Source organism: Poecile atricapillus, chromosome 3 (assembly GCF_030490865.1).
Source record: "Poecile atricapillus isolate bPoeAtr1 chromosome 3, bPoeAtr1.hap1, whole genome shotgun sequence".
Taxonomy (NCBI): Eukaryota; Metazoa; Chordata; class Aves; order Passeriformes; family Paridae; genus Poecile; species Poecile atricapillus.
In genome coordinates, this window is record NC_081251.1 from 38,665,431 (window position 1) to 38,692,985 (window position 27,555).

The 27,555-nt window shown below is 37.2% G+C and overlaps 1 protein-coding gene across 7 annotated transcripts in view; it reads right to left on the reverse strand.

The window, feature by feature from the left end:
- EPHA7 (EPH receptor A7) overlaps window positions 1-27,555 on the reverse strand; it is a 163,108-nt gene that overhangs the window by 104,942 nt on the left and 30,611 nt on the right. For all 7 annotated transcript variants that reach the window (XM_058835176.1, XM_058835170.1, XM_058835169.1 and 4 more), the window contains exons 4-5: window positions 3,731-3,886; window positions 2,530-2,865 (exon numbers count right to left, since the gene is read on the reverse strand). In XM_058835176.1, the coding sequence (XP_058691159.1) occupies window positions 2,530-2,865; window positions 3,731-3,886 (492 nt within the window). The remainder of the gene's footprint in view (window positions 1-2,529; window positions 2,866-3,730; window positions 3,887-27,555) is intronic.

A 27,555-nucleotide genomic window follows, 5' to 3' on the forward strand; every position in this document is an offset into this window, starting at 1 on the left:
TCTCTCCATGGTAAAATAAAAGAGAAACACAGAAGCATAACAGTCTCCTTTGAGCAACCAGTCTCTTTCTGTTCAATTATAGTCATCAATCTGTTCCACCTAAAATATTTTCCTCCTTGAGAAACCAAAGAAATCAGTATTAGGATCCAAAACATGCTGTTGCAAAAATAAAGTAGAAGAGGTCTTTCCTTTTGCTAAATGCATTTTTTTCTGAATGTCTGTATTTTCTTTAACGCAAATTTTGTAATTCTGTGAAAAAAAAAAAAAAAAGATCTGCCTCTATGTGGCACTTCTAATCAAAAAATCTTGAAGAGTTTAGTAAGGAAAAGTGAAGGTTACCTTCATTTTACAGAGAAAACTACAACAAAGAGCTTAAAGCCTTTTTTTTTTTTTTTTTCCCAGATCTGTCCCTTACGTATATTCCTTTTAGATGCCAAATTGGAATCCTTTAAATCTTTATATTCAGAAGTGCTAAACAGGCAAAGCTTCAGTTGTACCCTTTCTGTAAGCAGTGTCAAATCCTGGGAAATGCTGGTTTGTGCATAATCCCACAGTAAACTGGAGAGTAGGGAAGGAACAGAGTCAAATCTCCTGCTTCATGGTTTTACAAAGCTTGTCTATGAGGTTGAAGATTTTTTGATTAATTTAAATCTTTAGTACAGTCTAGATTTGTCTGTAATATAGTTACATTAGAGCTATAGAAACTACAGAGCAAGCTATAGTTTCACTAACATCTCTGGGCTTGATGTGAGGATCATTTCATCAAATCACATAGCTTGTGCTACTTATAAGACAGCACAGGATAACCACATTTTATCTTCTGGCCTAATAAAAGCCCTGTAAATCCATGACTATGAAAACATAAATAATGAGCTATAATATGTTATCTTGGGAAAAACACAACAAACTTCTGATTAAGGCTTTTTCATCTTCCTAAGATGTGATACTAGCCACTAAATTGCACTTTCTTCCTTTATCTTTTGTGCCACTGAACCATCAAAGCACATAAAGTAAAGCCAATTTGATTCCACTAAACAGGAAAATGTCCAAATCCTCTTCTTCATGTGATAGTACTGCACAGCCATCTACAGAGAGCAGAACACTGTCCACCTGTGCATGTTTGGAGAATTATTCTGAAGATGAAAAATCAAGGTGCCAAAGTAATATCATCTGTGGTGCAAAAATAGTTTCAGGGTAAGTTTTCTGTGCTGAAAATCTCATCATAAACTTCAAGAACTGAATGAACACAGAGACCAATCCTTTCAGCCACAGAGATGGCTCCAAAATAATATTAAATGTGCATTTGGAATCCATGAAAGCACTATAGGGAGATTAGATATCCCATAAATACTGCAGCCTAACTTTAACAACCATATCAACTGTCCTAAACTAGGCAGGAGGGAAGAAAGGTTTTGAACTAAATATCTTTTTATTTTTTTTTTTTTTCCTCAGATGACTATCCTTAAAGTACAAAATAACTACAGTTTTTCCTGTTTGTTTGTTTAACCTATTTGGTGAGTTTGTTCTTAGTTCAAAACATTATTTTAGGGGGACCATTTCTACTGCACTAAAAAAAAAACCCAGCATGATTCACAGTCACTGAAATTTCCTCCAAGATATAAGTATGAAGTATCTTTTAAAATATTAGTCAGCTGTTGTTACAGGAAGCATCACATCAGTTATTGAGTTTATACTTATTTGACTTTATTACTTTTACAGCATTTCTTCAAAAGCCAGATCTTGCAAATAATATTCAGTTTAAGATTATCCAAATTGCAAAAGGTTAGCTTTACTACCCTGTCTTTAAGACCACAGCACACCATTGCCTGTAATTTTATCAACAAGCAACTCACCAGTTCAGTAACCTAAATCTGAGAATTCTTTTTTTTTCATTCAGCTGCAGACAACTAAAGCCCTTTTTTTCCCTGGGGTGATATGCTGGTTTGATTTTATTTCCCCTGACATTTCACCTGTCAGATTATGATAAATAGAAGAAACAAAGAATAATCATCACATTCTCATTGCATCTCATAATCAAATATCTGGAAATATAAGATAAATCAGAAATATTGTCCTGAGGGAAAACATTAACACTGAAAACACTATCAGAAATCCGAATCATCTTCCAGTGACCTAGGACTCCCATACGTGTTTAAAAAATTTGAAAAAGAAGTCTACATAGAACTGTCACATCTATTTTTTTACCTTCAAATACTTGGGAATTAACTATAATGAAGTAAGAACAACAACAGCAAAAAAAGTTCCTAAGTTTGAAAATTCTATTTAATAGCAAAGCTGCGCATCTTCTTTAAGTCTTTTGTGAATGCTTTCCAAAAGCAATCCTGAGGCCAAGAAACAGGACAGGTTATCCTGGAATAGTATAACCTCAAATTAAATAGCTGGCAAGGTGAAAAGATTAATGAGCCAGAACACACCAAACATGCTCCTGATTTATTGCATCTATAGTTTGCATGTTCCAAATTTCTCTCAGTCTCACAGTGTTGAGATTCATAAGTGATGAAAACTTACCTGCTTGGCCGGTAGTAATACTGACAGCTGCAAAAAGCCTCTGGGAACGACTCAAGTCAGAAACCCCATTCACAGCTTCAACTTCAAACGTGTAGTTAGCATGAGCTAGCAGGTCCATGACAGTGACATAGTTATCTACTAATCCAGTTTGCTGGGGCATATATCCAATGTTACTCCCACAGGGAACACACTCGCCCTGCTCCCAGCTGCACCTCTTGCACAAAATGCGGTAGGTCACATCACTTCTTCCCCCGTTGTCAGCAGGAGGACTCCACTCCAAACTTACAGTAGTCTGGTTGATATTGAAAATTAGATTCTGTGGTGCAGATGGAGGTCCTACATAAAACACAAAGAAGTCCAGGGTAATTACACAAAACCACAGTGGGACACACAGGTAGCATTTTAATTACTGAGACAGAAAACAGTTGAAGCATTTTTCTTCACATAAACATTTCATTGTTTTTAGTACAGGCTGCATAAAAGCTTTCTTGAACTCATTTGGTAAAAGCTTTCTTTATTTTACATTAAGACATCAGAATAACAATTGTCTGTATATTTACTGCAACTGATTTTAGCTGTTTCTCTTCTGTGTAATTAAAAGGAATGGTTAATATACCTTAAAAGTTCTCTTTTACAGGTTTTCCAAATATGGGATTTGTTCATCTCTACTAAATGCACAAGATGCATCTATTATTTTGTTATAAGCTCTAATATGATTTACAGATTTTTACTGATGTTTCAGACTTAGGAGACTCCACTGTTTGAACCACCAATCTGTGTAGGCCAATCTATTTGCAGTTAGAAGGTTAAGTCAGATCCAATTACTGTTCAATCAAAGTGCAGCTCCACAGAGGTTACTTTTAATTTTTTACATTACTAATTTTGGTATTATATCACATAATGCACATTGTCTACAAGAAAATTTCGGGAGAACTGGGCCTGTACTGTATCTATTACAGTGAGTTATGCACTTATGCAACATGCAATGTTTTCCAGTCCTGTATCAAGCAAACTTGAAAATTATATTTATGCTGATTCTGTATTCACTGTCAACCCTTTTTCCCTCTGCCTTTCAATTTCTTTTACCATTGCAAATGTACTTTTCAAACACACAAAAAGCCAGACAAAACTACTCGCTGCAAGTGGCTGCACCTGGTTGGTTAAGCAACGTCCTTTACTATTAAATTCATGACTCACTCACTTGTGCATGCGACATATGGTGGATCAGAAGGTGCTCTATAATAGCTATCTTCACAGTCGCATCTGGAGGATCCTTCCTTGTCAGAGAAGCTGTGAGTAGGGCAGCGGGAGCACTGCAGGTCTTGTGAGGAGGATTTGTAGAACCCACGGCCACACGCTAAAGCAGAACAAAACAAATAAAGATTTAGATTTGCATGGACTTCTATCCTGATCTCTTTTTGTTTCTGTCACATGAGGTACACATTTCTGTAAACATCTAAACTGCCCATTCTGCTATGCTGGCTCAAGCAAAATAAGTTCACAATTTCTTTTTCTTCATATGATGCTGTTAATGATTTTGTGGCATTTTTATGAGTTCAAGTGTATATGGTATGTACCTCAGCAGCTGGCAGTACAATATTTTAAAACAGTGGGCCACATAAATACAAGGAGCATCTGTTTTTCACCAAAGAAAAGTACAATAATGGTGTGAAATATCTGGATGCCTGCAATATGCCTAAACAAAAGGAAAACTCTGTCGAGATCTGCTCTAAGGCCACTGAAGTGTTTATGGTATCTGAACAAGTTGGTTTGGAGCAAAATTTATTCTTCCCTGATCTCAGAAACCCAAAGAAGCTGTAACCCAGAAATAAACCCTGATCCTAAGGAAAGAATGAGGCATGAACATTTGTTTAAAAGATGGCTCTCGCAGGAACACAAAGAAAGAGGAGGAGAGCAGACAGCATAAATTGCTCAATTGTTTGCCCTGTTTCACATAAAGAGATAAGTAGATTGAAATTAACTTATTGAAACTTTCAAGAAAAAGACAAAAGGTAGACAATAGAAAATATGCATATAAGAGAATTTCTTACTTTGGTATGCCCACTGTGAACCCATGAAATCAAAAAATGTGTTGGGTTACAACACCGATGTTTAGAAATACTTCTTGAATCTACTGCCATGGTTCCCAAGGCAGAAATACACACAAAACAAACCTGCCATTAGACTTGCAAGCAGAGCACTGCAACCTAGACAGCCAGCTTAAGAACGTATAAACTATGAGAACTCAGGGAATGAGGAAGAGGGAAGTGCGTATCAGACAACACTAAAACTGAAAACAGATTAAGACTCAGTTTCAGCACTGCGGTTACAGGCAAACCTACAAACACTGTCAACATGCAAAACAAAACACAAAAGTCCTCCAGAACCTTCTAATAAAGCAGAGGTATTTTCAACCAGACTATTTAACGCCTTTTTTTTTGCCTTCCAACCCTAACATACAGTCTAACCTTCTTAAGCCACCACCTGTATGCAAAAGAAAGGGACAGCGGGGGAAAATTTGTACTGGGTATCAAAATATTAAAGCTAGTTAAATAGTCATTCTGTATTCAGAAGGAGAGAATTTACTTTGGTTACACTCATATTTGCTTGGATATTTTCTCAGAACAGAAACGCAAAGTATCAAAAGACACTGATATTTGGAACAGTTATTTCAGTTGTCTGATACTGCATTGATGGAAAGAGCATGAAAACAATGAACTTTATCCAAAGCTCACTAAGTCAATGAGGAGTACCTTTGACTTTAACACCCTTTGGACTGGACCCATGGTGCTGCTAAAGCAACACAAGTCATATTAGTCTGATTATTTTATGCAACAGAGAAAAAAATAAATGCAGCAATACTTAAGACAATAGTAGATTAAAGCTGATGAATTATGTAAATCAACAGTGGATCACACCAATAGGAAATTCAGGCTTTCTATTATTCTATCAATATATTAAGTTTTTTTAAGAAAAATATGCTTAAAATTGCTGTAACATTTAGAGTTTGTTGTGCTGAAAAAAAAAACAAACAGTGGATGGAAGCTGAATTATTTGGCAGAGACAATTAGCATGCAAAGCTTGTAGCCTTTGATTCTGACAAAGGGGCACAAGTTTGCATTAGAAGAAAATCTAGTCCTGCTTATAAAATGTGCTATAGCATGATTGTGCCACAGTAGCTATTATACAAGCTATTTAGAAAAGACAACAAAAAGAATTTTGGAGAAGCACTGTAGATAAACATGACCTGTGAATTCATAGCTGTGGCAAATTAAACTCAAAATTATCCTTTTATACCTTCATCTGAGGTTGTTTCAGAATTTTCTGACCAAAGCACAGAAAAGCTGAATGGATTTGTATGCATGTACCTTAAGACATTTAAACTTCTGTCCTCTTTTTTAGTACTTGCAATAGAAACGCAGCTAAAATTACCAAATAATAGTTTCCTGCCTTTCTTAAATTGTCATGTTCCTCTTATACCAAACAAAATACTGGACAAATACACCGGAACTTCCAACATGTAGTCCTCTGCAAAGCAAAGAGCAACTTAAAAGGCAAAGATCCCTACTGTGTTTCCAGTCTGTCCTTCTCAGCGGGGAACTTAACACGGCAAAGATGCAGAGAGTAAAATAAAGATTTCAGACAGAAATAACAAAATGTAAACAGAAAACTCCTTTTCAGTTTTGTTTGTTTTTTTTTTTTTCCCAATGACTTGATCAAGACATTTATATGCTTAGTCACTCGCTATTTAAAGTAAGTGTGCATTTCTTATTAGAGTTCAAAGGGTCTGAGTGTCTGTGACTAGTTTACATGACTGAAAGCCAATTATTCTCCCGCACAGCATAACACAGGAGGCAGGTTCAGGCATTCATATCATGCTACCATTCCATTAGCTTTTTGTCCACTAAGAAGCTTGTGACGACATTTAATAACCATCCCTTTAACTTATAAATCCCAGAGATATAAGGGGCAGAATATTCCAGAACTGAATTTTGTAACAGTACAAGAACACCACATTTAGAGAGGATTTAAAAAACTTTGTAGTTCTTCAGAAAGGAGGGTATGCAGGGCTGTACACTGCAATTGAAGGTACTCATTGGAGGAATACAACTAAATTATTCACCCAACTTTCTTCATAAAATTAAATTTCTCACAATTTTTTTTTTCAGGCTAGCAGTAGAACACTTCTATTGCTTAAAAACTGGGGACCTGTGGGTCCTTATCTGTTCTTAACACATATCATTGTCCTTGAAAAGAAAATTACAACTGAAAACTCTACTAACACAGTGTTGCACAAACCACTTATGAAGGTGTGAGAACCTGCCAGTCAGCTACATAGATAACAGATGGGAAAGAATCATTCAAAAATAGCAGTTTGATTCTTTTTGTCCCTCCCTTTTCTCCTTCCTTGCCAAATTGCCACAGTGGACTTTTTTATTTATGAGTAATTTAGTTTTGTTCTACACTATTTTAATTCTACATATTTTGATTCAATTTAGTTATTCATGTAATATTTTAAGGATTACAGGGACAGGTGGTATAAAAACCTCAGTGCTGCTACCTCCATAAGGAACATTAAAAAATGTTAATTGTAAAAAAACAAAAACAAACACATTAGCCAAACAACACTCAGAGTACATGCAAATCTAATGGTGATAAATAAAGATACTATTTCACAAAAGTATCTCATGGCAAAGCTTAAAGCAACTCAAATGACATTTGATCACATCCATTTTAATATTTCATTTCATTAGTACAGGAAAGCACTCATTAGCTGCACTTCTTCCCTATAAAGGGAGCCTAAATTATAAGTCAAGGCACAGAACTCAAGCAATGACAGAAGATATGCAGGGGCATATGACTGGTGAGACGGCACTCTGATGTTGTAGCTCTAATCCTCATCATTGCTGATCTGATTAAAACGTGAACTCAATTTGATGTTCCTCAAGCAAGTTAAAATCCAGCAGTAGTTTTGCAACTGAAGGGCTTCTGGGGCATTATAAGAGGCAGCACAGGGGTAGGGAGAAAGGCAAGAAAGGCAGCACAAAATACAATTCTCTTCCATTCACTCCGTTGTGTCATTTACAGCTGTTAATTTAATGGACTAGCTCTTCCCAGATGAAGCTCCTATTTTGTTCAAATAGCTACTCTGAAGTCTTACATGTAACTGACAGCACAAAGACAGAATAGCACCTACCTGCCTGACCTCAAGCAGCTTAAAGCAACACAATTAGGTTTTAATTTTTTCCCCATATACTACAAAATCAACAATAAATCAGAACAAAGTCTTGCTTCAGCCAAGGCACAATTCTTTGCTTAGTATCTTAGCCTCTAAACCATTAGGGACTGTCCATCACTGACCAGTTCCTTGGACTTGTTCACTTGTCTGCAATAGCCATGGCTGCTCCTCAGAGAAATCTTCTCACTTCCTCCAAGAAACAGAGGTTTTTCTTGTTGGGAAGCTGGCAGAGCTCCAGTGTGAGCTACAAAGACAGTGCGAACAAAATCTCTGGGATGAGAGAGCTTTCCTGGAGTTGGGGGTTTGAGACTGAGGAAACACTAGGGAAAGCAGTACGCTATTCTGGCTGTACACAATGAAAGACCCTCCAGAAAACCATACCAGCAGTCTTCCTGGGTTTGGACTAAGTTGCTTTCTTCTGGTACATCCAGTAGCACTTGGCTGTAACAAGGCTGTATCATGACAGTAGGGCCTGGCACAGGGCTGGGCTGCAGCATCAGCACGCAGTGCCACTTGGAAACATGTTTAACATATGCCGCTGCAGTCAGGGCATTCGCAAACATTTTCACCCAGTATGTTTGCTATCCCTTAAGGGACTACACAAATACTGTAAAGAATGGAATTTTGCAAAGCCAAAAGTAAATAATGAGGAATTAACACATACTAACAAGAACTGTGATGCCACATCTGTGGCATAAGCTGCTGACTGTACCTAATGGAGAAAAAAAGCAGCTTCTCTGCTGTGAGCTCACCACATGCTTTAGTGGCCTGCTAGAGATCAAATAATGTATATGTTTCTTTTCATATTTTTATAAAAAAAAAAGTCAAAGGACCTCTAGAGAAGGGAATGAAGGCAGATGTAGAGGGCAACAAACACTACCCTAGAGCACCACTTGAGGGACAGGAGAAAGGAGAACAAGGATGTGTTAAATACTATTAATTTTTATGTGGCCTTTTCACTATAAACACTATGAGATTTATTTTGTGTCTAGGATAGCTAGGGAATTTAAATTGGGAGCAATGATGGAAATACAGTGAGGGCTATGAGTGACATATGTAACAATTGATGTTTATATAAGCAAAGGAGAAAGAATAAACAGTTATAGGGTACTGACACATTAATCAAGAAAATTATTTGCTAGTACAATAAACAATCAAAAAAAAAACCCCAAAAAACCTCAATTTTTCAAACTGCAAGGCTTCCTGGTGGCTTAAAGGCCATACAATTGTTTTAGCATGTTAGACACTTGATTGAACATGGCTTTTGAAAATAACTTTTGAGTTTATATGAAAATAATTAAAGAGTTGGATGCACTAATTACTGCTTGATTCCATTCTAAAAAGTAGACTGGTGTAAGAGGATAAGAATAAAGATGACATGCTGTGCTAGCATAGCAAGAGAGCTTGTCTATTTACTCTGGTTTGCCCGCCATTCCCTGAGCTTGCCATCACTAGTAAGCTTTTGTGGTGTCACAGTTTTTTGCACCCTAAGATGAAGCTAATGGTTAAAAAACAACACTTTTCCAGAGTCTGTCAAAGGATGACAAAAGAGTAATTACAGAGTTTCAACAACATCAGTATTACCTACGAACTCGGGGTACCAGGCTGTTCCCACTGAGAACCATGGCAAAGTGGCTGCTCATCTTGGAAGGGCTCAGGTTTCCCCCCAGGTTCCCTTCTCTCTTCACTTGAATAAGTTATAATAAGACCATATTAAAAGTGATCCTATACATTGCATTCTTCCTACATGCAGGGAGTAGAATTTGTTTTATATCTGCGTGGGCATAACTCACCATTCTTGTGATTTGTTTTCCATTATCTTAATCAACTCCCTACCTTTCTACCTTCTCCAAGCCTGAGAAAATTAAAGAGAATTCAGCTAACCTTCTCTTCACAGAAATGATGTATACACACAGAGTGCATGCAGATGTTTCCTGGATGAAGTTATGCAGCTGCAAAGACTTTATTAATTATAAAATGCAAAATGGATTGTTCTGTAATTGAAACTCTCTGGGGCTTGGATACATTTGAAAATTAACATACATATATGTATGGCCAGGACATAGATGGATACTGTTAGACTATTTATTACAGATGGATATTTTAGCTAATGCAGAAAAAAAAAAAGACCTGGTCTTTCTCCACTGGAGCTTTCAAATATTTGCTTCATATTAATGTCTATGGTTCCACAACTCAGGACTAAAAGCACAGCTTGCAGGAACAGTACTCCCACAGCTAGTGCTGCTGACCTCATCTACGATGGACAGGTCTAGAATCTTTATTTTAATCCTATTGACAGTGCCTCAGTGGGAGTAATTATAACAGTCAGCCACAAATCCAGACCTCCTGTCACTGATATATTAGGGTTTTTCACAACCAAAATGAGCAGCAGACGAGGATAAAAGCAACATGGGGTAGTGATTATAGCAAGATTTGTCAACCCCCTTCTGTATTAACCTGCTACAAACACATGACAATTTGGCATGGGAGACATTAGAAAAGCAAAGGGTTTAACCTTTCACAGTGTCAAAAATTAAAATTTTCGAAACATTTAGGGGGCATTGTTCTCTTATGAGATACTTGGCTGGTAGATCACATCAGCCAAAGGCACTTCTTAGCTGAAGTCTCTGAAAAGTTTAGATAAGCTGAAAGAAGACCATTATAAAACAATTCCCAACTGCAGATTTCAATGTGAAATATTAGACATAAGAAATATAGTAACAAAAAGAGACTTTATAACCTCTGATCCCCTTTTCCAATAATTTGTGTATGTTCCAGTCATGGTTATGTTTGAAACTGTAAATTACTTTTATAGTGAGAGATGGCATCTGTTATGCCTTCTCTGGCACCTAATATATATTGTTTTATAAGGAGCTTAGACTGTAGTATTTTGTCTAACTACTATGCAATGCTAAATGTCTAACTGAAAAAGAAGTTTATTTTAGCTTGATTTTTAAACTGCAATAACATCTAAAGATTATTCATGTTTCAACAAAGGAACTATGTTGTATGTTTTAGTCAGAGTAAACCCAGGACTTTTAATGGTGCCTAAGCTATAGTGTGAATGACATATCTAAATAGGGTTGTCCCCTGGCTGCAAACCATCATTCACTGAATGTTTGTTGTTGCCTGTCAGGAATCTCTCAGACCTCATATTCATTCTTCAAGCCTACTATGCCCTTGTTTTCCAAAATCCTGCTAATGTCTTTTGAGAGATGTTCACATACTGCTGGTCATAGAAACAGAGACCCAGAAAGAATGCTTGCTCGGTAATAGTAACTTGCACTGGTTTTTCTACTGAATAAAGCAAAAGCTTCACCTCTCTACAAATCTGCTTAAAAAAAAAACCCAGAACCAAACAAAACAAAGCCCCAAAAGTAAGCATGTCAGTATACGTCTTTTTTATAGTGTCTTTTTAACTTATCTAGCTGCAAAGAAACATAGGCACCAAATAGTACTCTGCTGTTTTCATGGCTAACTTATAGACAAGGACAAGGTAATCAGATTGAAGAACATATCCTACAAATCAAAGAATACCCAATGTCACTATACTGTAACGGCAAAATTACTTTGAATCTAATCATTCCAAATCAGTACATAAAAGACTACATCTAAATGGCAATTAAAGACACGCTAGCATATTCTGAGGAGAATTAATTAACTGGATGAGTTAAAAGTTTTGCATTGAGGCTATGACATGTTTCTCTAAATTTTCAGTTTACAAGGATAAGGCATGTGCATCTCATTAACATTCTTCAAAATGACAAATATAAAGCCACCAAGAAAATTGTGGGAAATTAACATGTGAGAGATAGAAAAACACTAAAAATGCAAAGGTATGTAACTCTGTTACCCTGTTGCAGAGCTCTAAACTGAAATGTGAGCTAGAAAATTAAGAAGAGATATTCTGGCTTTCTTGTTCATTCTTTTCCTATTTCTCCCCTTTTGTTCAGCCATGCCCTTCCCTCAAGATTAGGTTTGCAAGGTGCTTGAGTAGCTTCTGCTCAGAGTTGAGTGACAGCTCAACTCATTAGCCAGTTTGGGAGCAAATGCACCACACTTTGCTGGATGTGGTATAGGTTCATTACAAAAAAAAAAAAAAAGAATACATGCCTGAAGTATTGTCAGCAGTAGAAATTTTATCTGTCTTCCTCAGAAGGTTCTCAACCAGTCAGAAAATTAATGAAGAAATGCACTTGATTTGCTCACAGCTTCTGCATCTTTAGGTTTTGGTTATTGTTCCTTCCTCTTTTATTAAAATGGTAATATTCAGTTATAAACTTTATGAAATTTTTACTAAAAAAGAATCTGTTAAAACTACAGTGACTAAGAATTCAGCAAATCTAAAATCACAAACCAACTTATGTTGTGAAAGTTATGATGGTCTGATAGGGAATTTGTATGATTATCTAACTGAGCAGAAGAACACATCGCTGGATGCATCAGCAGACAACAGAGAACTGCCGCAACAGAAAGAAATTGGCTGTGCAAACTTGGATGTAAGTGGTCCTTTTTTTCTATACAGATATATGAAAAATTCATGCTAAATTTATCACATTCCTGTAATGATTTTTTGGTTGGGTTTTTGGTTTTTTTGTTTGGTTTTTCCACTTATATAAAATTCAATTGTAACAGCTGTAAGAAAATTAAAGAAAAAAACAAAAACAAACAAACAAACAAACAAAAAACCAACCCAGTGGTGATCAAATGAATACAATAGTTTTCATGAGATTTTGTTTTAAACTTTTTTGCTTCCCTGTTCTGGGGGTCATAGCTCAAACAATGAAGCTTACATAATACTGCCACTTAAATAATACACAACTCACTGAGCTCATCAGGGACTTTTGACAGTGGTGATTCTGTGACTAAACTCTGATTTCACACAGGTTCTGAACAGCCATGCCTTGTCTGGCCATACACAAATAAACATTTTGAGATGTCTAATGCACACTTGGGCTTTGGTATTGCCAGTGTGCCTTAGGTAAGGTTTCCCATTGTTTTGTAAAGAGAATTAAAAACATCAGAACAGTAATGAAAATAATGGAATTTGGGAAGGGGAAGGGCACGTAGTTTGGGTTTGCTTGTTTTCTAAGTAAAAATACAGTAAAATCTGATCACTGACAAACCATTTGGAAAATAGTTTTAAAACAATTTGAAAAAAATATCTTTGAATTTCAAGCCAAAAAGATTTCCATGGTGTTCTGAGTCCTTTTACCTGACTTTCCAATGCAACAAAGGCCGTTGGACTTAACAAAAAAAACTTTAACCTCTAGTACTGTGTTCAATTCTGGGTCCCTCACTACAAGAACATTGAGGTGCTGATGCAGATCCAGAGAAAAGCAACAGAGTTGGTGAAGGATCTGGAGCACAAGAAGCATTTGAGGGAACTGCAGTTGTTTACCCTGGAGAAAAGGAGGTTCAGGGAAGACTTTATTGCTCTCTACAACTGCCTGAAAGAGGTTATAAGGAGGTGGGGGTCAGGCTCTTCTCCTAAATAAAAATCAACAGGGCAAGAGGAAATGGCCTCAAGGTGCGCTAGCGGAGGTTTAATTTGGCTATAAGAAAAAAATTCTTCACTGAAAAGGCTGCAAGCTTTGGAATAGGATGCCCAGGGAAGTGGTTGAGTCATCGTCCCCAGAGGTATTAAAGATGTGTAGATGTGGCACTTAGGGACATGGTTAAGTGGTAGATTTGGCCGTGTTGGGGTACTGGTTTAGAGTTGATGATCAAGGCTCTTTTCCAACCTAAATAATTATATGATTGTAGGACATTAAATATAAAAATGTACAGTAGAATCCAAAAGTACTGAGTACTAGGTAGGACTGGGTTTTTTCACTCTCTTATTGATTTTTTTAAGAAACTCCATTATTTTAGAACCTTTTGGCCTCATTACCTCAAATCAAACAAACAAAGAGCGACGGTCACACTCTAAATAGCAACCTTATTACACAGCACCACTCCAGCACAACTAAGATATGACAACCTTTTATACAGAGCAGTGAACACGTCCCCTGACATGAGCATCTCTAATGCCTAGTAAGCCCCCCAAAGGCTCTCATTTCCCTTGCCAAATGAACATCCACAGTCTTGCCAGTACGGCTGTCAGAATCTTCTAATCAGAAAGTCACTGTGTTCTTTCACCAAAAGAACCTCACAAAACAGTTTACAAATATCTGAAAAACCCTCTCACTCCCTGGCTATCCTTATTCTCCCTTCCTGGGAGTAGCATTGAGAAACTTCTAGAAGAAACATGAACTGGTGAAGGGAAGATGCAATGACAGCTTTTCTGACAGAGTTGCTTCTAAATTACCACCAGAGGGATGCCAGAAAGAGGGGTAAGTTTTGGTCTATCATTGAAATACATCTACCACACAAGGAGATATGAGTGTGCAGTATCAAGGTTTCCAACTTGCCTTTCATCCTTCGGAGTTGTCCCTCAATGGACAAGTCCAGTGGTTGCAGGGGACAGATGGCTTGTGCTGCCCCGGGAACTGCAGATGCCTGCAGGTAGGTGTTTCTCAGGCTGTCTACTGACTGGATCTGCCCCTCTGCTACCTTCCAGGAGAATCCATACCTTGACCTGCCTGCCTGGCCCCACCCATGGACAGATATGGGTGGGGCAGTGTTGGTTCAAGCCAGCTGGAGGATATTAGGCCAAGTTTTCCTCCCCAGGACACCATGAAGGTCACCCAACACCTGCCTCTAAAAGCCTGACCACTTGGACAGTCACTTTTGTTAAAATGCTCAAGGCTGATGTCCAAAATACAATGTAAACACATCTATGCTGACAAAGGAGTTCCCCAACAGTAACCTACTTCTGCAAAACATAAAAATGTATTATATGGGCAAGATAAATCATATGTCACTAAAGCCTTACGTACAAAACCTTGTGAAAAACTACTGTAAAACTGAAGTATGCTGCTTTATTGGTTCCTCAGTTCAGTTTACTCTACAGCCATTGAGTGCCAGTGAAGGCACAAACACAGGAGCACAGGGCTGCAAAATGGAGTGAAAAGTGGAAAAGGAGTAGAAACATTCCCTTCAGCAACAATGTCTAATCATTAATAAAATGTAAAGTTAGTAAAAATATAACCTGAGTAGCTTCTTGTACTTCTGTGGAGAGAAAAGCACTAAGCTTAATATTTTGTCTATCTTTATGCCAGGTTTCCTCTTCACACAGATGATTCCCTCCAAAAACCCCCAAAACCCCAAAAACCCTGCCCTACAGCTCTCCAGATACAAATAAAACGGAAGAGTTTCCTATGAAAGGCTCATATAATCTGAAAACTTCTCATTAAATTATTTTGGGTCCTGTGAAATAATGAAGGTCTTTTTGGGGAGTCTCAGATTTCTCTCAGATCTCCTGGTTCCACGATAAAGTTCTCTGTAAAGTAAGTGGTGCAAATGGATCTGTTCCGTTTCTTCCTGAAGCTTTGAGACAATCAAGTTGTTGTGGATGTTTAACTTAATTATAATGGTGCTTAATAATTGGCTGGCAAGAAATAAATCTGGAGGGCTTTCTTGTGAAATAGAATAGAAGCAGGCATGTCTATAAGCTTTCCAATTGAAATGAAGTTAAAATAACTTAATAACACAGTTTTGTTTCCTTTGGACAATGACCTACTATTACCATTCCAGGCCTGAATCCAGAAAAAAAATTTCACAGGTTTCTGTAACACATTCCTTAAGGCCATCATTATACAGCAGGCAAATCCATCCAAACAAAAGACCAACTTCTAAGAATCCACAAGAGAGAAATTACTCCACTTCAGAACAACAGTGCTATAGAATCTAAAAATAACTTTACTTGCATATCCTGGTCTCAAATATTTCTACATTTAATGCTGATTGTCCTACTTACTCAGAAAAAATATGCTAATGCCTTTGAATCTTTGTGGTGCTTTTGAAGGAACTTTAATGCAAAAAAGCAACTGTTCTCCACAGTTACATTTGGCTTGGAATGGGAAAAAACAGAAATGCTGCCAGAAAGGAAACAAAAAATACACTCTAATTTCTTTAAGGAAGGATTCCCTTCCAGGTTCACAGAAGACAATAAAAATTTATCAGTGCATAGACTGGAAATTTCACTGTCTTTGTAAGAATTTAACTATAATCCTTTAAAATATAAATGGATTTAACCTCTTTATCAAAAGATTAGAGTGTCAGTTTATTAAGAGATTACAAACACATAACTCCCCTTTAATTAAAAAAAAAAAGTAAAAAAGGGAAAGCATTACTATAGTAATTCACTGACATGACTGAATTGGAACAAAATATGAAGAAAACTTTGGGGTTTCAGTAAGCATGTGGTAAGAAAAAACATTACTAATTCTGACAGATTTATCTGTATCAGTTTTTATGATAAAACTCCTTGGATTCACACAATGCTTTAATTCCAAATAGTACAGCATGAGTTGTGATACTGTGAAATGAAGTTGTCTTTACTAATTGCATAGTCTGAACAGAAGTGTGTCTTATAGCAGAGAGCATATCAAATCTGCCTGGCTGATCCTTATGATTTGAAAATGTCACTTTCTACTAAGCACAGAGAAAATAGGGAGGGGCAATAAAGTCGCTCAAAGATAGCAGCCATCCAAAAAGATAAAGAACACGCTGAGGAAATGCAGACAACAGATTGCAGAGACAGAACAATCACAGATGGAGGCCAGGTGGGTGGGTCAAACAATTTTTTTATAAAAGGTTTATTTTCATATTTAAACAGTACCCCGTTGTGTAAATGTTCAGCAAAGAACTGATAAGAAAATGGATTTGTAAGTGCATTTGAACAAACAACATGTCTTACAGTCAAGAGGGGCTTAGTCGTATATAATTAAGGGATAATGTGCATGGCTGAAGAGTGTATGATACTGCAAAGTGATTAAACACCACTGCAAAACAAAGGAGCTAGATATCCAAGGAAGCTTTATGGAACCAGCACGAAGCAATCTCAAAACATGAACTTTATTTTTGTTAAAGAAGACAAGAAGATATTTATCTAACCAGACAAAAGGTTTTTTCACTGAAAATGCTGTGCACTTCCAAGCTGCTTCTGCCACGTAAGCAGGCTAGCTAAGATTATCACACTTTCTGTTTCAGTGTACATTACTATTACATTTAATCCTTTAAACCCCCAAAGAGAACAGCTCTGTGTACATGCAAGGCCCAGGTTCTCTGGAACTGTGCAATCATAGTTCTCTGCAGATTTCCAAAAACTTACTGGCATTAGTCAGCTGAGTAATTAGAGCCCTGAGGGCTTGAACCAAACCCACTGAAGTAATAGGTGTCTTGGACAATGGATGACCTGAATCATGCAATAAAGACAAGACAAACAAGGAAGATCAAAGGTGCACTGAGACCACTGGCATTTCATACAAAGACTGCAATACAGACACATGGCCAATCTCCATTGTATCTACCCAGCTGGCAGGTATATTTTTAAAGATACCAATACTCTAAAACATTTACAAAACTTTTAAGGGTTTGGAAACTTAGAATTTCTATTTTTGGGGTTTCTTTATTATAATTTCTTATTTGTGTCTTGGGTTTCAACTTGTGAAAACTGAAAATAAATAGAAAGAATGCCAATATAACACTAATGCATCCACATTCACATTTTTGTTTGGATGCAGAGTGGACTTTTGAAGGGATTTCTCAGTCATCCATGCTTACTGTGTTTTGGGTCCTATCACATAAAATGCACATAAAAGAGCAAGTGAACAGGTCTGTTTTCAAAGGAAAATAACTAGATGTGCTCCAAGAGTGAAACTTTTGTGTTCCAGCTACAATTGGATCAGATTAGACCTACCACAAATAATATCTCCCTGAAATTTATTTAGTGTGAACATCAAGTCCTCAGGACAAACTGTTTTGCTCTACAGTTCACTCCTATTGCTCTATTCTCCTTGATAGTGACACTATCATGAGGGGAAAACATAAATTCTTTATTTAGAGAAGCCTTAATTGTTGGTTTTGATTGACAAATCACTACTAAAAATATCTAATAGATGTAGAGGTGACTCAGCATCCTAATTGTGAACAATTTGTATCTCAAATGATTTTTTGTGCAAGCAATTCTTCAAACATCCCCGCGTAGTTTGTTAGAAAGGCAAATTTATAGATGTTGGTTCCTCAGCGTTCAAGAAACTGCACAATTCTTTGAAAAAAGAGCAAGACACTGAAAGAAAATAAATGAAGGAAGCAAGTTGTTAACGTGACAAACAAAAAGAAAACAGGAAAAGAAAGAAAATAAAAGCTGGTTTATGTAATTGAGGGGGGCTAAAAACTAAATTTTTTGAAGTTCAGTAACAGGCAAGGAGGCCCAGTTCATCCTCGCCTAACACGTTTGCAGCTCCCAATAGAAACTGTGCATGTTACAGCAGTGCCCTCACAGCCCATGGCAAAACTCAGTTATCCACTTAAGGCGGAATTTAGGGCTTTTAATTAGGCACCTCTATTCAAAAATCATTCATTCATTCTCAAAAGGATGGACTGCCAGGTAAGAAATAAAACATATCCCACAAAGGCATGAAAGTCATGGCAATGGCCCAGGGGACAGAAGATACTGTCACTGATAAAAAGCATTCCCTGGTATCTCCCTGGCCTCTAATGCATTTCCATCTTCATTTCTGCTACACTACCCTAAAGCATAGGGTTGTGCATAGCATAGCTCCCTATTATTGCTCTACTTCTTCCTCAGTCTTGAAATTTTCTGCATTAAATCTTTAAATAGAGTTTTGGTTTGGTTTTGTTTTTTTTCTGAATGATAAAAGATACAAGTAAGCTTTAAGTGAAGTTAATTTAATAAGAAAAAGAAGATGAAACAAATTCAGAGAATAGAGCGGCTGTAGAGGTCCACTAGAAACCAAGGAATAGGGCTGAGCAATGGTAAACAGAACAGGCATGCAGTCCTCATGCAGGGTGCTCAGTTCCTCCCCTTCCCAACTTTTTCTAATCACTCAGCCAGACACATTTCCATTACACAACCCACCTCCTTATCACCAGCAAGCACACCAGTCCAGCAGACCCACTGATCTCAAATGGGTCTCCTCTGAGACAGTGACAGGAAAGCTACACAAAGGAAAATGGTTAGCCAACTCTGACACGGGATTTAAATACAAAGTCAGACTGGGACCTGGGTATCCTGAGTCTGCCCAGAGGGCTTCTGCAGGAAAAAAAGGGCTGCTGGGAGGGAAACATCAACAGAAACTGCAGCAATGTGATAGAGTGTAAATATTTTTAGTGAAGTTGTCTAAATTAATCCCTTGATCTCGACTGCCCAGCTGACAACAGGCCACAGACTAAACAATTGGAATGTGAATTCTCCCAAGATTTTACAACACCTTATTTTCAGTTAGTGCTTACACATGTAATGTGCAGCTCAGTTCTCACTGTAGTCTGTGGAGACCCAAGACTCAGTTCCCAGTTGCCAAAGGCTATCCTGACAGGTGCTCAAGCTAATGGTCCAAAAGAATATGGGTCTTCTGTGACTCCTGTATCACGCTGGTCAACCCACATACTGCACACTATACCCCACCTCAAACAGGAGCAGACAAACAATGTTTACAAACCCAACCCAAGCCTCTGGCAAATGGTGGAACTGCTCTCCAGGCGACAGCTTCAAATAAATCCTTCTCTCACTTGCTTATCCTGGCATGCCAACATAAAGTATCCAGTCATAAGAATTACCAGTAATCCTCAAATGGCACCCAGCTGCATAGCCTCATAAAATATCTCCTGTTTTCATATGCATGAAGTACATCTAGCCTCCTATGAGGCTGGGTAGTGATGAGAAATTAGAACAGCAGATTGTCCAAAATTCTTTAATAATAGCTGGATCCACCTAGATCCATACACATATGGTTGTAGAGCTTTTTATTGCTTGTCACACAAAATCTTGGTGACGGAGCTGAAGTGAGAAATGTATGCCTACAGGGAATGAGATACCAAGCTGATGTTGGCATATTTGAGCTTCTGAGTAAAGAATTGGTGTACTATAACTAGTTCTCTAAATTCAAAACAAAATACTGGTGCAGTCAAGTTGTTTATGACTGTATTAGGCTATTACGACATTTATGTGGATGGTGATGAAAACTAATTTGATATGAATACAAATGCTAGCTGGCAATTTCCTGCATTACAGCAGCAGTACAGACAGGACACACGTTTGAAGAATCTTAATTTGTGGGCATGTGTGTACACATGTACATGCTTCAAGACCATTCATATTTCAGTGAAACAACCCTCTCTACTGGCCTGTCATGCAGCCAAAGATGAATGGTATGAGCAGCAAATAGCTTGGGTGAACCAAAGAACAAGTAAACATACTCAGTTATTAGTGACTGCAGAAAATTGCACTGTTAAAGACTTTAACAAGCACACATTCTTTATGAGAAATTTAAAAAACCCTCTGTTTTTCTTTCCATGTCTCATCTTTCTTCTTTCTTTGGAACAAACTAACCTATGACATCACTGAAATAGCAGATGCAGAAACCATTTATTAGGGTTTTTGCCAATATATCTTTGAAGCTACAGCAATTATTAATGATGGACTTTTCTGAGGGATCTGGGAATCCCTGATAAACATGCTACATCCTGCACTACAAAGTGCGCCAACCCCTTTGCTCAGCCACTAACTCTCATGTTGAGTTAATAAAGCACCTTTGTGCACTTTTGTGCCCTTTTTGTTTCATTGTCCTATAAGGCCCGTAAGCGCTTGAAACTTCAATCTGCATTTAAGTCATGTGATAATAACTAGGAACTTTGTGAAAACAAAATGTCATTCAGAATGAGGAGTTAAAAGATGCAAAAGGAATGCAAAGCTCACTGGAATCTCTTTCAAATTCTGTGAGAGGTTCTGACTATGTGTGCAAGCACATTTGATGTAAGAGTGACTTTACTGGACATATTTGCAAGAATGAGCCCAAATGTACATGAGCACTAAAGGAATACTGGTTTTCAACCAGCAACATTCCCAACAAGAACCTTTGGATGGACTTAAGCCAATATATCCTCCAATCTGTGCTTTGCACTTATGTTTATCCAGTAGTTCCAAATATCTTAAACAGCCCATACTTTGTGCTGGATTTCCACTCATCCTCCTTCAGTCCTGAACATATCACATACTGTGGATTAGAAGACAAAAAAAAGCTGTTTCATCAAAGTCTTATAATGGGAGCTTGTGAAAAAGAAATGGAATTTAATGTGAAAATACGTATTGCTAGGGTTGCTGTACTGATTGCTTTTTTCTTTCCTTTTTTTTTTTTTTTTTTAAACTGAATTCACTTAAAGCATCTGCTTTGTGTTTGCCATGAAGCTGCTATAAAATTTTCCCCCAGTCATAACTGGTCTGCAGAACTAAGGGTTTCTGCTGTACAATTTAGAAATACAGACACTTGACCTTTTCCGTGATTATGTTTCTACAACATCCTTTGGCAGCAAGGCTCACAGTCTAATCAATCGTATAGTAATTGTCCTAAAAATTAATATAAATTATTCCTGACACTATGTAAGTACATAGCACTTTTATTTACATCCACTGGCATATAGAAGTAAAATGCTCCTTTTTTCTTTGTAGTATTTGTAACAGGTTGTAAGAGTTAAGATTTTATGTGCAAATAAAAGAGTTTGTGTGCACTGACCTGCTTAAAAAAACCCCAAATCAACAGAGCCCAAAAAATATCCCCAAAAAACATCACAATCTTACAAATGAAGACAACAAATGTCAATTCATATGGATAGATGAGTAGTTTCCACATAAAGTAGCACTCTCAGATGAGAAAGTCAGAAGAGAACAGGGGACAAAGCAAAACCTCAGACAGATCCAGAATGCAGGAAGATTAGGGGGGTTTATGTGGTTTTACCAGTAAATCAAATCCAAGAACACAAAACTTTAGGAAGGGATTGACTTGAGATATTATCTCAGTCTATATTGTTCAGCTAAAGTTTCGACAGGTATATAGCCCATTTACATGCAGCTCTTTGCATATGCAACAAAATTTATGTCTCCTCCTCAAATTTTATATCATTTCTGTTAAACTGCAAAGATTGACTACACTGCTGTTCTTATGAAGGTTAAACAGGTAATGCAAACTTCTGCTGCTTTTAGTTCCTAATCTTCTGTAGAGTAACCTTAATTGTGTAGGGCTTAGGTTTACTTTATTAAGGCTGTAGCCATGCTTAAATATGTCAGTGGAATGGGAAAATGCAATTTTTCTGTATAAAAGAATAACATAACATTTGTCAATCCATACATCTGCATTATCTCCTTTATTTTTTCTTTTTGCATCAGAAGCATGTTAAAGCTGCAGTCATTTTCTTTATTCTCAATTTCTCTAAATAAAATCATTTTATATTTCAACAAACTTGGGCAAACATTACCTTGAAGTTACTATTTCTTGAAAGAATAATGGAATTACAGAATGGTTTGGGTTGGAAGGGACCTTAAAGACCATCTAGTTCCAAACTTCCATCCCCAACCCCCACAATGGGCAGGGACACCTTCCACTGGACCAGGTTGCTCAAGGTGCCATCCAGCCTGGACTTGAACAATTCCAGGGATTGGAATTCTCTGGGCAACAGATATGTTGAAGATATATAGAAGAAGAAGAGCACAGTAACACATGATCATGGTAACTCAGCTCTTCTTGCTTGCTATTTTTATATAGGAGAATGTGTATACTATTCTTCCAGGCACGTTGACACCTTACTGCCTTGTCTTCTTCATCTTGAATTCCTGACACTAAGTACACCAAACCTGTCAATTTTGAATTCCTATTCCCTCATTAGGCAACATAACATACTTTTTCACTGAGTCTTGTCTTCATAGGTCCTCACTCTGAAGTGACCAAGTCAACAACAATATATGCACAATGTCCTTATGTCACATCATGAGAAGTGTTTAAAATGAGAAGTTTAGGCTTTTTTTTAGCCATTGTTCCAGTTGGTTGCAATAGAGAAAAATTCAAAATACTGTTTATTCTTCAAAATTATTTTATTAATTTATACAAGCCTAATGTATATTTTTTGTATAGTTTTGTATCCTTCTCTTTGTGGTAATAGCCATTAAACTAGATTTCATATGAAGAGCTGCAGAAAGATGGTTACCCTGCTCTGTTTCAAGTTCCACTAGTCATGAAAAGGTATAGTACAGCCTGAAAATTTAGGATTTATGGCCTCTATTCTGTTTTAAGCAGAAGTGAAACAAACCCACACTTGGTTTTATTTCATTTTGAGATTTCATCCTACTTCTCTGTTACCTACAGTAGGTATTTGTCCAGTATTTCAGGCTAAGCAGTCTTCTTCATAGGAGAAAATTATGTAGAAGGATGCTCAGTAATAAGAGTCCTAAGTCAAAATTTGTGTTTGGGATCTATTCCCCACACAGAGACTTAATATTGTTACCAGACCAAACTCTATTTTCTCTGGTTAAATAATGAAAAATAAGAGCAAAAAAGGGATATATTCCCATTAACTAGATGGAGAGGAGCACCCCAGAATCAACTGATTCTTCTTGAGTCTGCCAGAAACATGTAGGCATTGATAAACTAAACAGCAACAACAGCCTTCAGTAAAATCTGTGCCATTTCAGAAGAATTTAAACTGCTCAAAGGAAAGTATCAGAATAGGGAATACTTTCTAACAGCTGATAGAATTAAACAGAATAACTGACTCTCCTCCACCAAAACAAGAATGAAATGATAAAGTCGAAAAGAGCCTTGCTGTCAGCCACAGGACGTACCTAACAGACAGGCACATTGAAGATAAATGCTTTATTCCTGCATCTTTTTTTCTTGTGGGTTTCAGGAATGGGCTGTGGAGGTAAGGAGGGGTAGACAAGGGGCTTTTATTGATTTTCTCTGCTATACTTGCTCTTGCTACTTATTAAGAGCTGTGGAAATTGCCCGTAGCTATCTTTTCCCATTTTTTTTTTTTTTCTAGCTGCAATACTGTCACTCCTCTCTTTGTTCATGTCCTGGAAAAGTAGTTCCTCTAAGGACCACTGCTACAACAGCAGCAAACACCTAAGTCATATAAATGAAGACAGTAAGAGATGTGCAAACACCTCACAATATTTCAAATTCTCCTATTAACACCACAGTTAAAGAGGTGAAGACCTTCAAACTACAGTTAAGACCATCCAAAAGCAAAAGATGGATGTCTCTTGATGGCAAGAGACACCCCACAAGATCAGGCTGTAAAAGACGATCTTGTTTTTAACTGTGGGTCTTCTTTTTCAACTAGAGTAAGACTCTTTGCAACCTTCCTTTAAGAATTTGCAATGGTGTCAACAACAGTGGCAGTAGGGACAGCAGCTTTCCAAGCATCTGTCATGTCAGTGCTCGGGCCATCAGCAGAAACAGATTGTGCTAGAGACAGTCGTCCCATGTGAACCAGTAAGACTCAGCCAAGTCTCTCCATTCTGCACTGATCACTGATGAAAAAGATTTTCTATGAATTGAAGGATAAGTAAGTTCCTTGCAAAAGAAAAAAAAAACAAAAACAAAACCAACCACACACACACAAAAAAACCCCCCAAAAAAAACAAACCCAATAAAACCACACAAAAAGCCCTCAGCATGTTTTATGACTTACTTTCCCTGAATCTCTTCCAATAAATGCACACTCCAATCTGATAAATATTCCCTGAGAAGCACCATGCACTCTGCTGTCCAGACATGGGGAGAAGGGAGGAATTTAAAAAATCACCCTATGGATGACTAAATATTGATGAATATGCTGTGAATTCTGAGGCGGGTTGTCCCCCCCTCTGTCTCCCACTTACTAATTTACAAAATCTGCAGTATTTAGAGTCACAATGTCAACCAAAGTCAGAAGAAATAGAATTCTAGAAAGCATTACAACCATCATTAGCACTCTCTATCCTGAGTACTTATCAGACACGTATAAATCTTGATGCCTATGTGACTCACTATGATGAAATTAAATGAGAGCAAGCAGAGCAAATGCATGTCTACTGCTTTTATCTCTAACCCAGTCAGACAGTCATCAATATATTTGAGCTACTGCAATATATTCTGTAATATTTCAGAATATTGTTATCATTTTATTAACCCAAGTATTTTTAGTATTTTTTTCTATATCTCCACAGTTTTGTAACGGATAACCCTTCTCCAGCCCTGACTGCATTATCCAGCATTTCATACAACATGCTCCTTGTTCTAAAAAAACCAAAACTATTTAATTTATGACTAATATAGTGAAAAGAGAACTAAAAACAGCATGTGCAAAGGCAAGGAAGCAAAGCAGTTAAGAGTCCATAAGGACATTAAAGCATGCGGTATCCCTGTTCATAACTGCATGTATTGCGAAAGCACAGAAGCTGTACATTCACACCAAATCAATCCTCTGTTTACCCCCAGACATTTTAATATGTTTCCTTAAAAGGACAGGTGCTGATAAAGATTTGAAACAGAGACCAAATTAAGAAAATGACAGGGAAAAAGTAACCCTGCTGCTACAAAACAGCATCCTCACCAGGACTGCATTTCTTGAATACTCTCCTTCAAGGAAAGGAGTGCATCATTTTTCATATTTAGCCAGGGAAGGTGACAGACTGAAATCAGAGTTGCTAAAACCAAAGCAGGTAGTGTGAAATCTAAGTACAGAACTGGGAACCTAAAATGAGGAAAGGGATTAATTTATTTTTTTTTTTTCATCATTAGAAAATCAGCACATTATTCCAACTGAGCTAACATGCTCAACTGTACTGCAGGATTACAAGGAAGCTGAAGACAAAGGTTTCATTCACAAGTCTACTCTTTTACAAGGGACAACCTCCTGCACAGATGTAAAGTCAAGTCACGTCTGATGAAGTTCACTTCTGCTGTGACAGTAGACAACACTTTTGGAATCAAAACAGAAAGAGAAACCTTGATCCGGTGTCCTGCACATCATTAAGATGAAAATTAAGAATAGGAAGCAGCGCATGTAGATAGTCATTACAACTATGCTAAAAATCAGAAAGAAGTTGTAACCTTCCGTTCCATTTTCACCACTACACAATAAAAACATCAACTCTTTTTAACAGCAAGGTTGAAATATCTTTAATCATCACTGATCCTCCACCACTTATTTTCTCTTACTACAGGTCATTTAAAATAAAATATTGTGTATGAGGCTTAGAAATCTACCTCCTCTAGATGTCTGTTTTACCCATGATGTCTCTGCTTTGTGGCATCACAAATAGCTGTCATGATAATGAAGATAAGATAATAAGCAAAACACTTCGGGTCAGTTCCTGGTCCAATTAAACTAAGAGTCACACCATTCACATCACCATGGCCAAAATTAAACCTATCCAGTGAAAACCCAGTGGGAATAGCTGAACAGAAAATAGCATCCAGTTTTTTAAGCAAAGCTTAATAAATAAATTCAGCAGGAGGTTTACCATTTGTTTTCATGGAAACATGGATGAACCTATCTCATGCAAATAAGCTGTGGTGGCAGAAAAACATGCATAAATTGGAATATTTTGTAGAAAGTGATATTTTCAATACAAAGCTTATGATTTTTCAGAACTTATTAGTTGTACCAGTGGCCAAATTAAAAGAGATCATTTTACAAATAGGCAGAAAATTATTTTGCTTGTCCATGACTTACCCATAGTCTTGTTTTGTTCTAAATTTCTACCAGTGTACTGCGAGATTCTATTAATTCTTTGTGCTTACTGATGCAGCAAGGAAGAGGATGAGACTCTTGATCATGTTAGAGAATTACATTTTACTACATCATTTTGTAAGTTTGTCAAACTATGTTTAATCATTGTTTCAAACTGAAAACAATAATGTAAAATTATCCATATGATATACTAATTAGGACCTACTTCAGAACTGTAAGAACATGAAAAAATGTGAAATGCAAGACAGCTGACACTAGAAATATTTTAAATCTGTTTCTGGCCTAATACGTTAATATTTCTCATTTATCATAAAAAAGTAGGGTGTGTCTTGACCCACCATTGCAACTTTTTACAAATGCACAGTAGCCAGATAGTAATGTCTTTGAATGTTATTAGTGCACTGTGGTGAGAATAAAAGTATCAGTGAGTTCTTAATGACTTTAAATGAGTGCCTCTGTGACATAAGCAAAGACAGGCACCAACATAATACACTGTGTTTTATTAATAAAAGAGCCATAATTTTTAACTCTGTTGAGATGATCCCCTTCAGGCCTCAGGTGCAGCATAGGTGATAGCTTTGTGGCAAAAATAGAACGGCATTCTCTTAGTCCTACAATAATACTGCCTAGAAGGCATTTCTTTCTTCCTTTGAAGCAGATTATTTTGGACTTTCATACAGCCCTAAATAGCCCGTAACTGGAAAACGTATCTCAAGAAAAAACTTTAAACTCCCTAGCTAATGAATGATATGCATACAGAAGGGTTAACTACAGGAGGGTCACCTCTACTTACTTGCATTGGAGACTTTAAAATATGAGCATTTCCATTTTTCTTTTTTGATTACCCCTTATCACTTACTATCTCCTTTTGATATCCTTAACTACTCAACATTTGTCAAACATCAGAAGTGCTTGACAGCTGACCCTTAAAAAATTCAAGAATAGAAACTGAACTATGTTTCTGCAGGAGCTGGAACTGTACAGCAGCAAATTGCCATAAAGCCTGTGACAACACTAGAAGAGCTGGCACTTCATGCAATGAGGAAAATTCAAACTTAATTTATTGTCCAACCAAATTCCTGCACTTTATTTTTAGCACAGGATTAAGAGTTACCTCTCAGTGGTGCAAAGAAACTCCATGAATGATGGGG